At 37.6% G+C, this 13,057-nt stretch overlaps 1 protein-coding gene across 1 annotated transcript in view; it reads right to left on the bottom strand.

The window, feature by feature from the left end:
• Arhgef26 (Rho guanine nucleotide exchange factor 26) overlaps positions 1-13,057 on the bottom strand; it is a 107,674-nt gene that overhangs the window by 31,101 nt on the left and 63,516 nt on the right. Inside the window, exons 8-9 of the mRNA XM_004655927.2 lie at positions 10,971-11,045; positions 3,310-3,399 (exon numbers count right to left, since the gene is read on the bottom strand). Coding sequence (XP_004655984.2) covers positions 3,310-3,399; positions 10,971-11,045 — 165 coding nt within the window. The remainder of the gene's footprint in view (positions 1-3,309; positions 3,400-10,970; positions 11,046-13,057) is intronic.

Below are 13,057 nucleotides of genomic sequence, written 5' to 3'. Positions count from 1 at the left end.
TTCCTTTGCTTAGTTTTGTACAAGCCAACTGGAAAACTGTCAAAACCACAGAATAATTTGTACCCTTCAAAGATTTTTTTAAAAAGTTACCAGAACTGCTCATTGCCTAAATTTGACTTAAAAAAATCTATATCCATAAAATAAACAAAAGTTCCTGGATACACAAAATACAAGCATATTAATGTGGTGCAACCAAATATCATTCTTTTTAGAAACAGTGATTAAAAATAGTTAAAGATACTGAGGATATAAGTGAGGAAATGAAAAGGCTTAGGAGAGATCTCAGTTTCTCAGACTTGATCAAGGGCTTTTTAAAGAAAGCTACTCATCATACAAATTCAAAAGGGAAGATGAAATATTGTCGCCAAACCCAAACTTCTCAAAACTAGCTATTAAGGGAATTCGTGGATTTTCCAGACCCCAACTCTTGAATCAGACAATTATTTAATAGGAACAGCTGAGACCTGAAAGGTCAGCAGAGAGAGGGATGGCTTAGACAGCATGCATAGAAGTCAGTACCAAGACACACGTCAGGTTAAGTCCTCCCAGGGCTGCATCTACTAGAGACAAGTCTGTGGGCCATTGCATGCAACCCTTCTGGATGAAGCAAGGAGATTTATGGATAAGTTCCAGCATGCACTCAACCCTAGGACAGTACTTTAGGAGGTAGGGAGTTTTTGGTTTCATTGTTTACAAAGCAGATTGAATGTTATGGCCTTCACATGTTCCACAAAGAAAACACTAAGTTTCAGAGCAGGGGAGGTAGCTCAGTGAGAAAGAGTACTTGCTACCCAAGGATGAGGACCTGAGTTCAATTCCTAGTGTCCACGTTAAAACCAGGAGTGGCCACCCTTTCTTAAGAGAAGCAGAGACAGAAGCATCCCTGGTGAGCCAGTCTAAACTAAAAGCAGAACTACAGGTTTGGTGAGTCTTTGTATCAAGAAAATAAAATGGAAGAGTGATTGAAGACAGCCAATGTCTTCCTCTGGCCTGAACATATGTGAGCTTGGGGCAGGTGTACCTGCACACACATGTACATACACCATACATATAAGGAAAGCAGGAAATACTAAATTTTCACCTATCCAGATAAAACTACAGTGATTTTGAATATGGCTGCACTTCTTTTGAAAACAAAAATCTAGTGTTACAAATACAGAGTGAAAAGCCTCCTCAAGGTCTCTCATATCACACTTGTTGCTACTGACTATTACCCTTATAGGGAACGACAGATACTAAGTCCTTCTGTGCTTTATCATAGAGTTCTTATGCAGAGAAATTTTTGTTTTACATCTAAATCTTATTTTCTTAACTTAATAATATATGTTAGCTTCTCTAGGTACCTAAAATTTTCAAACATCCTTTCTCCCCAAAGTTGAGTCGTGTATATTACTTTCTGTGCTATTCAGTTCTTCTGTTTTGTTATTAAATATTTAATTTACTTATAAGACAGAAAGAGTGTGTGTATAGGTGTACCCAGGCCTTTTGCCACTGCAAATGAACTCCAGACACATGCACCACTTTGCGCTCTGGCTTTATGTGGGTACTGGGGAATAGAACCTAGGCCAGAAGGGTTGCACATGAGCACCTTGAGCCACTTAAGTGTCTTCAGCCACTGAGCCATCTCTCTAGACCCTGTTCAGTCCTCTGATCAATATTTACATTGCTGAATCTTCTGTTAAACACTGTATAAATACCTGTGTGTAAAAGTGTATATTAACTGTCTACATGTGAGTTGTGACATTTTTCCCAGTTTACTATTTGCCTTTTGATGTTTTATGTTCTTTATTTGTTCCTGGATAAAGAGTATTTAAATTTTTCACACAAACAAAATTAGTGTATTTTCCTGCAGTGATTTCTAGATTTGTAGTAAGCTAGAAAGGCCTTTCTTACATTGCTGGAATTATCTTTTCCAAATATACATTTGATTGTGTACCTTCCCTTAGAACTTTATAGTGGTGCTCAAATGAGTTTTGTTCATCAGGTCGTCATCTTGGCACTATGAACATCCACATGAGCTGCTTAAGGTGCCTCTCTCCTCAAGAGACCTCACACCACATGCTTACAATTCCTGGGCCACAGAAGTGAAGCCATACCCTACACAACTGAACCTGTTTGTCATTCCTAGAAGATCATTCTAACTCACTTTTCATGACTCAGCTTGAACATACCTCTCCTATAAAGTCCTGTTTGGTTTCTCTGAGCTCTCCAACTCAGAGCAGTCATTGCTAATAACCCCAACACTCCATGTGGCCTTCACTGGCTCCTGGGATTATCAGCAGTGTTCTACTAAACTGTTACCTCCCTGAAGCAGGGGGCATGTTTCTGCTTTTCCTACCTCATTCCACAAAAATGCTCAATTGTAAGAATGCATGTGCCTAGACAAAGCATTAAGTTCTTTGAACTTCGGTTTTCTCAACTTGAAAATGAACTGAAAGGAAATGCTCAATATTATGTTAGGGTGATATTTAACAGCTTAAGCTGTACTAAATGATATTTTTAAGTGGTGTGAATTAACCCTTTAGGAATCAGGGATGCACACCTAAATCATTTCACTTCCTCTAGTTGAGTGGCAGTTGGTTATTACTTTCTGAGATTCATTTTCTTATTTAGGAAATAAAAGGATGTCACTATATGGGTCTACCTTCTGAAAAGTACCATCAAACAATGAAGAGTACCATCTAATGTTGATCACTGTGAACCCACTGTGTAAGACAAGAACACTTTTACTAGGACAGTATAGTGGATGTTAAGTAGCCTAATTAAATTTGTGCTATATAACAATCACAACCATAAGCATAGCCAATTAAGAACTCCAACACAGAACTGGTCATGACCTAGATGTGTCATTGGCTATCATTTTCTGTTTCTCCATTTGTTCTGTCATCAGTGAGTATGGGGTTAGAAGAACTTGAAAAAAAAAAAAAAAGAACTGTCCATTAACAACCTTTTCTATAAAAAACCAAAGGAGTGTCATCTGGTTCAGGAGAACACTCTGGCCTACCTCATGCTATGCCAGAAATCTGAAATCTGAAAAATCTCCATTTTCAACTCTAAAATTCTATTTTAACTTTTCTTCCAAGTTTGATGTCCTCCTGGAAAAACACATATTTATGTACCTCTTAAGTAACATGTGATGTCATGCCCTGGAGGAGGTCACTAAGTAAGTGAGGCACACGCTGTGCCTCTTGCCAGGGCCCCCTAGATGAATTTCTTCTTTGAAAATTCCCACGTACTTTGTTGCCCATAAGTTTCTCTACCCAGATATGATTTAAGAAAAAGCAGTAGCAAACACAGGCAGTATGGTACCTTAATTTTGAATTCCAGCTGAGAGTTAATTGTGTACATCATCTCCGTCCTTTCCATCTTCCGGGCACCTTCATTGCACAGACGAACCAACTGGGAACACAGAATAAGGGGCATTGTGAGGGCCTAGAGTGAAACTTCACTTTGAAAATCAGATCTCTCCCAGGAAACGGGTGTGTGTGTTCGTGTGTGTGTGTGTGTACACACATGTCTAATGTGTGCCTGCACATCTACAGGTACACACGTGAGTGTGGAGGCCAGATGTTGACTGCAGGCTCTTCTTCAGTCCCCTCCCTTATTCTTTGGGATAGGGATCTACATTGAACTTACAGTTTGCAATTTAGCTAGACTAGCTAGCCAGTGAACCCAGATATCCCAAGTCTTCCTGGTCTCTGCCTCCCCAAATCTGGGGTTATAGGCATGCATTACCACACTTGACATGTGTTCATGGGGGTTCTGAGGATATAAACTCAGGTCCTCATACTTACATGGAAAGCACTTTACCCACTGAGTAATCTCCCCAGTCCTAATGAGAGACTCACTTCTGATCATTAATAAATTCCCAGTTTAAACAGTAGAGTACTGCCCAGTTAGAATGTGTGTGATCAGATTATGAAGACAAGGAGGGGAAGGGAGGGCCTTAAAGACTTTCAGGGGCACCTTTCCACTGTGGCTATTATCCCAACACACCCTCCACATAGGGGTTCATCACACACTTTAGGTCTCTGGCCATTTCTGTTCCTTAGTTCTGTCCTCTTTGTTGTCACCTTTACCTACAGGACCCCACCCAATCCCAGGGCAAGCCTCAGCCCTCTACACATCCAGGCTGGAGCATCAGGGAGGAGACTTCCAAGTACAAAGGCAAAATCTTAGCCAAATGCTATGTGCAAAGCATGGGACCATAAAAAGGCTGCTGAGAGAGAGAAGCTTTCAGAGGGGTTAATGACTCTTCAAAGATGGCCAAGCTAAAGGAAGTGCAGTTATCTGCATGGAAATATATTCACAATCCATTCATATATGCCTAATTGACATTTAGTCCATTGGTCTGCATCAAAAAAACTTAATATCTTTATTTTTTTATTAACTAGAAACTTGGAAAATATGAAAAAAAAATGTTCACATGAAGTTCACTGTCCATAAGACAAATATGGTTACTAAAAATAAAGCTGAGGATGGAAAGATGGTTTAGCAGTACTGGCACTTGCTTGCAAAACCTAAGAACTCAGGTTCGATTTCCCGGACCCATATAAGCTAGATGCAGAAGGTGGCTCATGAGTCTAAAGTTCATTTGCAATAGCTGGAGGCCCTGGCATGCCCATTCTCTATCTGCCTCTCTCTCATAAATAAATTTTTAAAAATTTTTTAAAAATAAAGTCTAGAAATTTTATTTTTAATGTTACTGCTTTGTCAGACAAATAATACAGGTCCACTGTAAATAAGTAAATAAAGTATTATATGAAGAACTAAATAAAACAAGCTACACAAGTCCTGACCTAATCCCTCCTTAGAAGTAAATGGAGGGCTGCAGAGATGGCTTAGTGGTTAAACACTGTCTGTAAAGTGTAAGGATCCCAGTTCAAGGCTCGATTCCCCAAGGCCCATGTTAGCCAGATGCACAAGGGGGCACACACGTGTCTGGAGTTCGTTTGCAGTGGCTGGAGACCCTGGTGCATCCATTCTCTCTCTCTCAAATAAATAAATAAAATTTTTTAAAAAAAATTAAAAGAAGTAAATGGAAACATGTCAGATTATAGACTGACATTCTCTCTCTCTCTGTCTATTTTCCACCATACTTATATGAACACATGAATACATATGTGTCTTGGTAAAACATTTCTTTTTATTTTGGGGAATGGATCATTTTATGCTTCTCTGTGACCCTTTTTCACTTACCAGTTTCTATGTACTGAAATATTTGGTGTTCCTACTTTGAAATCATAGCCTTCAGTACAATGGATGGTGTACGGAGGTAGGAGCTTTTGTAGGTGGTTAGGTCCTAAGGGTAGGGCATTATGGATGGAATTAGTGGTCTTATAAGGGACAGGATAGCTCTCACTTAATTGGTCCTACCTCACACTATTCCACCTCAGGCCCAAGTGCTCCCTGATGGGTGGGCCTATTCTGCCTTTACACTTCTGTGTATTTCCAGCCACCCAAGCTGTCCGACTCCTTATCTAGATTTATTTTCCCTACTTAACTTTCAGGAATTAACTTACAAGAAGACAGGGGAGCAGAAACTGAAATTTCCATATTTGTTGGCCTAGGGCCAGGACAGCATCTAACATACCCTGCCCTGCATGGGTAAAGCTAGCTTATAACCTACTTAAAAAAAAAATAAGTAAGAATTTCTTTAGTTACCACTTTTTAAAATGAAATAAAAATGCCAATATAAAGTTCAGATTATTGTCTTATTTCTTAAATTTTAAAATGGCAACTTAATCAACAAAGATAGAGTCAGGCCACCACTGGGGAAATGCAGAAGAAACTAAAGGTGGCATAAAATGCATATAAAAAACACACAAGGGGGCTGGAGAGATTGTTTAGTGGTTAAGACACTTGCTGACAAAGCTAAAAGACCAAGGTTGAATTTTCCAGCACCCACATAAAGCCAGATGCACAAAATAGCACATGTGTTTGGAGTTTGTTTGCAGTAGCTATATGCCCTGGTGAACCCATGCTCTCTCTATCTGCCTCTTTCTCTCTCTCAAATAAATAAATAAAATATTTTTTAAAAAATAAGTCTGAAAAAATACAAAAATATTCCCAAGTGTCTTAAGAAATGTCATTATCAATAGAGCCCATTTTAATGCCTATGTTGAATGTTGAAAAGGGACAAGCACTAACTTGGATGTGTGTGCCCTGCTGTTTTATTAAAATATACCTCAGAATATTAAACCCAGACCTTCCTTCATCATCTGTCAAAACTTTATTAAATTTGGTTCACTGAATCTTTTGTTTTAGGCCTAACATATATGGAGGGGGAATTTCAGTGCCAAATATAAGTGAAGGGCTGGAGAGATGTCTTAGCAATTAAGGCACTTGCCTGCAAAGCCTAAGGACTCATGCTTTACTCTCCAAGTCCCATGTAAGCCAGTGACATGAGCATGCAAGGTCACACATGTGCACAAAGGGGTGCATGCATATGGAGTTTGATTGCAGTGGCTGGAGACCCAGGCACGTCCTCTCTGTCACTCTTGCATAAAAAAAAAAAAAAGGCAGTCTGTTAGCCTTGCTTCAAAAAAAAAAAAAAAAGGAAAAGAAATATAAGTGAAAATTTAAAAATCATTAATCAAATTCCCAGTTAAGAAAGTATTTGGAGCTTGACATGGTGGTACACGCCTTTAATCCCAACACTCTGGAGGCAGCTCAGCCTGGGCTAGAGTGAGACCCTACCTGGGGGTGGGGGGGTTTGGGTTCAGGAAGTTCACAGAACAAGGTTCAACAGCTTCAGACACTGGCGATTATGGGCGTGGAGCAGCCTTTCAGAAAGATACTTTGTAATCCTGTACAGGGCCTTTTAAATGTTCTTTTAGTTTTCTTCCCAAAACTCACATCCAGAAATTCACCTTTAGAAATAATCAGAGGGTCACACTCATAACTGTAAGATGCTGTTCAGTGACAGCCATGAGACAATTCTGTACATTCAATATCTGCTAGCTTTGGAATACAAACCAAAAGAAGGGTTCCCAAGAGAACAGCATATGTCTTTTTTGAATGTATGACACATTTATTGGTGTACTTTATTGTTGAAATTTTCTGCAATGTATATTCAGTACTTTATTCACTTTAAAAATATACTCACATCAATATTAAAAGTGAAAAATGAAGCCTTATTTTTTCTTTCACATTCCTTTCCCCTTAAACTATAATTGAACTTTCAAACATTATTGTTGTTGTTTTGTGTGTGTGTGTGTGTGTGTGTGTGTGTGTGTACATGCATGCACATGTCATAACTTATGTGTGAAGGTCAAAGGACAACCTCAAGGTCTTAGTCCTCTCCTTCCACTTGGTTAGAGCCATGGCCAAATGAACTGGTCCGTGAGTTCCAGGATTCTCCTGATTCTGACTCCCTTCACTGTAGGTGCACTGTGATTACACATGCATGTGTCACGCTGCATCTGGCTTTAAATGGGTGCTGGGGATCTGTACTCTAGTCAGCAAGCTTGCAAATTAAGAGCATTTAATCACTTAGCCAGCTCCTGTTGTTGAAAATTTGAAATATGATTCTGGGATTATTATATACTTTCACAGGTATATAAATATACTTTACTAATTATTTAGATCTTACAGTATATGTGTTCTGTAACTAAATTTTATTCAATGTACAACACAGTTTAGACATCTCTCAGTGTTAAGAGATACACATTTATTTATCCATTAGTGGATGAAGCAATATTACAAGGTTGAAGCCAGTCTGCCCGAATATTTGCTTCCAAGAGGAAAATTTCTAACATCATATTCCAAACATAGGCAGAATTTTGAACAGCGAAAATTAAAAAGATATTCTCATTCAATAAGAAAACCAGCAGGAGAACACAGCAGAAAGTTCACTTGTTATAAAACACCGCCCTTTCACCATAACTCCAAGCTCAGCAGGCGCCCTAGACAAGCATAACCTTCAGATTCCCTGGGATCTGTCATCCTCTAGCACCCAAAATTAACAGAAAATAAGGGAGGAACACACTTTCCGTTTACACTAGAAACATCATTCTTGCTGTCTGAGTTGTTTCAATTGGGGCAATGAGTCTTTGTAAAATCATTAAAGTTGTCAGTCAGTCTTTTCAGCAAAATGAATGAGTAATTTCACTATTAAGAATTATTTATATTATACAAATAAACTTCATGAGCATTTTAACTATCTAGAAGATATCAGTCAGTTTTTCCACATGAATGAGATTTACAAAGGGATTTTAAAAAACTCAAGTTCTAAAATCTTAGGCCTTGACACCTCAAATTTAATTCTCTAATATAAAATACTAATAAAGTCCTACTTCTTTGATTTCAGGTAAAGCAAACAAGTGAAATTCTACATTCAATTATGAACTACAAATGTTCTATATACACTCTCTCTGTTTGAAATATTGGTACCAGAGTCTACAAAAACCTATCAATAACTGACACAAATAAAAAGAGTAGTCCCCAAGAGGAATATAATAATTATTTCAGTTCCTTTATAATACTAGACAGCTCAAATAATCCTGACATTCACGAAATAGGAACAGCACATCTTATGGACCAGCATCAAATAACATGGACCCAAGATGCCTGAAGGAACAGAGCAGCCCACACATTTTGTGATGTAAACATGTAAAAAAAATTAAATGGCAGTCTCAGTTGAATTCAACAGCTAATTCCTACTACCTTCTTCATTTCTCTTTCATTTGGATTCTTATTTTGCAATTTCTCATTAAGAACACAAGAAACTCAGTCTCTTTCATGTCTGAGGCAAGAAGTCTTGTCACTTTACTGAAAGGCCCTCTGATCTCCTATTCCTCTAGACAGGATTTGCAGTTCTCAGAAGAGACCCATTAATGGAAGAACCTTAAGTAACTTCACACTTATGAGGCTATTTCTTCACACATGTTCCCCTGGGAGCATAAGTGGAACCACTTATGAGACAAGAGATGAATTTCAGTGGCCTGCTGATACACTGATTTTAATACAAAATGCACGTTGGAGAAACAAATTGGTCTGTGCCCATATATCCCTGAATGCTCCGTTTCATCTGATCTTGAATGTTAAGCAGGGTTGGGCCTGGTGAGGATGTGGAAGGGAAAAAATAGTAACCCAAAATATCTATGATGTTGTAATTGTTATTGTTGGTAATGAGGATAGGGAATCTACTTAAAGTTAATGAAAAAAATAAAGTGAAATAGCACATTCATATATAAGTAAGCAAAAGGAGATCTAGAAACCTTCAGGTCATGATGGATCTATGCCCCTTGTTCAGATGGTATCCTCAAGAATGTCTATACTTTTTATTGTTTCCTCAGGTACCTATTCCTAATAGTAACTAAACATTTCCACATTTTTCTATTCTTTTTTAATGTATATTTTATTTTTTATTATTAGTTATGGACATATTTTGTATGTAAACCTCACATGTTGGTACCATCCTTTCCTTCCTCCATTCCTCTTTTCTGAAGAGGCCTTCCTCATTGGAGATGCAGGTCAACCCCATGGGTATTATGGGTAATGCATTGTGGGCCAGCAGTCAGTATTGTGGGAGAGGCAATGTCTATGGAAAATGTCCCAACTTGTGACTCTAACAATCTTTCTGCTCCCTCTTCCGTAAGATTCCCTGAGCCATGCTGGGAGCATTTTAAGTCTACTTCAGTGATGGGCACTTAGGAGCATCTAGATGTCTGGTTTGACATGGTCCTCTTTATCTTTTCACTCACATCAAACATAGCCTATATGATGGCTATTACCAAATCCATGTCTCTAACTTGGGTCTCTCCTTAGAGCTCCTAGTTTGTCCAACATGCATGTGTGTCCAAAACACAACATCTGCCTTTGTTTCTGTGATAGTGAGAAATATGAGTATCTCCTCAGCTGTCCAAGCCAAGGATTAAATTTCTTTTCTGCCTATCCATAAATGTGCTCATCCAGACAATCTCCAAACTTACCATACACATACATACATACATACATAATATTTTTCTTCATCTTCCTACAGGTTACTCATTTTTTGCCTACCTTATAATCAAACTGTAACTGATTCTACCCACATTGTTGTATTTATAATACATGAATCTATAGCTTCTACATCATATTAAAATTAAGTTCTCAATTCCCCAATGTGTTGACAGGGCTCCTCAGAACCTTCTCCCTCAGACGGAATCCTTCAAATTCTCTAACTTGTATTTGGGTCACTACAAACACCTGAGACATTCTCCTCCATTCCTTAGTTTTACAGCTGCTCTTGCTATAGATCTCTGCTTAAACACCACTCTGTACTTCCTTGTCTTATCATTCACCACCCCTTATTGTAATCCTATTGAATGTCTGCCTTCCTCTTTACACTACACATATGATAAGTATCGTAACCACATCTGTCTTATTTACCACCAACTTTTCTCAAGCTGGCATCATGCCTGGTACAGCAGTTGATACTCAATAAATATTTGTTAGGCTGGAGAAATGGCTTAGCGGTTAAGCACTTGCCTGTGAAGCCTAAGGTCCCCAGTTTGAGGCTGGACTCCCCAGGACCCACATTAGCCAGATGCACAAGGGGGCACACGAATCTGGAGTTCGTTTGCAGTGGCTGGAGGCTCTGGCATGCCCATTCTCTAGCTATCTCTCTCTGCCTCTTTCTCTCTCTGGCACTGTCAAATAAATAAATAAAATAATTTTTAAAAAAATTAAAGCTTTCATAATAGTTTAAAAAATAAATAAATAAATATTTGTTAAAGGAGAAAATGAGCAAAGGGCTAGTCATGCATTCAAAAATGAGATCATCTCTATAAGCTCATAGCACAAAAACTGTCCAAAAATAGTAAAAATACTAATTTCACTTGAGTACAGCAAATGTTATTCTGTTTTCCAACTACCTAACAAGTGCTGTGTGGATGGCTGTAAGCATTTACCCATGTTGTGCATCAAATACAAACATATTCATTCAAGGGTTCTACTGGTTTACTGTTTCCTTGATAAGCTGTTACCTTGCTTACTTCCTTTAAGGCCCGTTTGCAAACTTCATACTTTGGAGAGTCCTTAGGTGTTTTTTGACAGATAGTCTATGAAGAAGAGAAAACAAAGAAAAATCAATAAAATTAAAATGACTGCTCAGCCATTTTGCTTTACACATACAAAATTAATAATTCTAAACACGATATTATGGATGAGGTTAATACAAGAATCTACTTGAAAAGAAAACCTAAGGTAAAGAAACTGGAGAGATGGCTCAGCAGTTAAAAGTACTAGTATACAAAGCCTTCCGGCCTGGGTTTAATTCTTCAGTATCCACATAAAGCCAAATGCAGACTATGGCATATGTGCTGCCATTCGTTTGCAGTGGCAAGAGGTCTTGGCACCCACAGAAACACACAGGTACACAAATGCATGTGTGCAAACAACTAAAAAAATAAAACTAGGGAATAATCTTTAACTACATAAGATCTAAGTAAATCCAAGGCAAAAGTCAAGAAACAAGGCAGACTTCAGAGGTCAGAAAGTTTGTTTTCAAATCCCAAGTTTACTCTTCTCCATGTAACCACAGGCAAATCATTGTTCCTGCAATAAGTCTCACTTTCCTTCTGTGTAAAAGTGCAGTGATGAAAATTTTATCACGAGGTTGTTACAAGAGTTACTGTTGTCAGGTTTTGTATTTTGGTTTCCTCACTGGGGACCCAACCCCTGTTGCAAAAGTTAAACAGTAATTCATCTAAATTTCTTATCCAAGTGTTTAATATACAGCAGGCTCCCAATAAATAAAATTTTCTTTGGTGGTAAATTCAAGACAAGTTGACATGTGAACTATCTGAAATATGAAAATTTAAAATCCATAGCCCTCCAAAATCTAAAACCTTTGAGTGTCAAAATAATACCACAAATGGAGAATCTCACTTCAAGAAATTATAAAATTATTAAAAATGTATAAATGCTTTCTGGCTATATGTATAAGGTATTTGTGAAACATAAGAATTTCATTATTAAACTTGGGTCCCATTCCCAAGGTGGCACATTACATATATGAAAATATTTCAAAGTTCAAATTAATTCAAAACATGAAACACATTTCACCTCAAGCATCTAGCATAAGGGATATATGTATGTATTTATGTATGTATATACACACACGCACACACACACACACACACATCTTTTAGAAGGTCAAGGAACTGTGTTAATTGTCAAATATGTTCATCTGAATTAACAAGTTTAAGTAAATTTTCAAATGGAGTAAAATTAAAGAGATAGTAGTTTAGATAAGTAGCCAGATTTTCAACATGGACAACAGATGAGAGCAAAAGTTATCAACAGAGGCAGAACATAGTTGGCAACTACATAACTAGCAAACCAGCAGTGCCAAAAACTGTGAATGGGTACTAGGTCTATAAGTCTGAAATCCAGGCACCAGCACCACTGCACATGAGAAGCACAGACTGCTGAAACTGTGGGTTTCATGATCTTAGTATTTTTTTATATTTTGACCAACTGTAAGAAATACACTTACACTGCCATTATTACTAATGTAAATATAAATTCAATAACATTTTTCATGAAGCAAAATCTAACTACAACATGAGCCATATAACTGTCATATACTTCATATTCTAGTCATTTTTAAACGCTGCTCATGATTCAAATATTAATTTCATCATCCAGTAATGGATATAAAAACAATATGAGAAACAGTGGGTTATGTCCCCTAGATCAGGCATCCTTGGTGTTTCTACAATAAACTTTTATACAAAATTGAATATATAGATCAGGTTTATTTGGAAGAAAGGTAACAGCTGTATTCAGAATCTCAAACAAAGACTGGCACAAAAGCATATACAGGCCCTGTACAACCAATGCATAAATACATAACACTGTACAGCAAGGTATGTTAGAAATCAAGAGTCCCAATTTGTTTAAGCAATTGTCTCAAAACTTGTTTTTGACAACTTAATTACATTCTATCATTAGACATGATAAATACTGGTCTAAAATAATCAACAATTTTTTTTTTTAACAGTTTTCAAGTTTCCCAACAGAGTCTTATTGGTGTATAATGACATTTTGGTCAATGATGGATCACATA

This window comes from Jaculus jaculus, chromosome 12 (genome assembly GCF_020740685.1).
Source record: "Jaculus jaculus isolate mJacJac1 chromosome 12, mJacJac1.mat.Y.cur, whole genome shotgun sequence".
Taxonomy (NCBI): domain Eukaryota; kingdom Metazoa; phylum Chordata; class Mammalia; order Rodentia; family Dipodidae; genus Jaculus; species Jaculus jaculus.
Note: the sequence above shows the minus strand (reverse complement) of the source record. Positions and strands in the feature narration are given on the sequence as shown.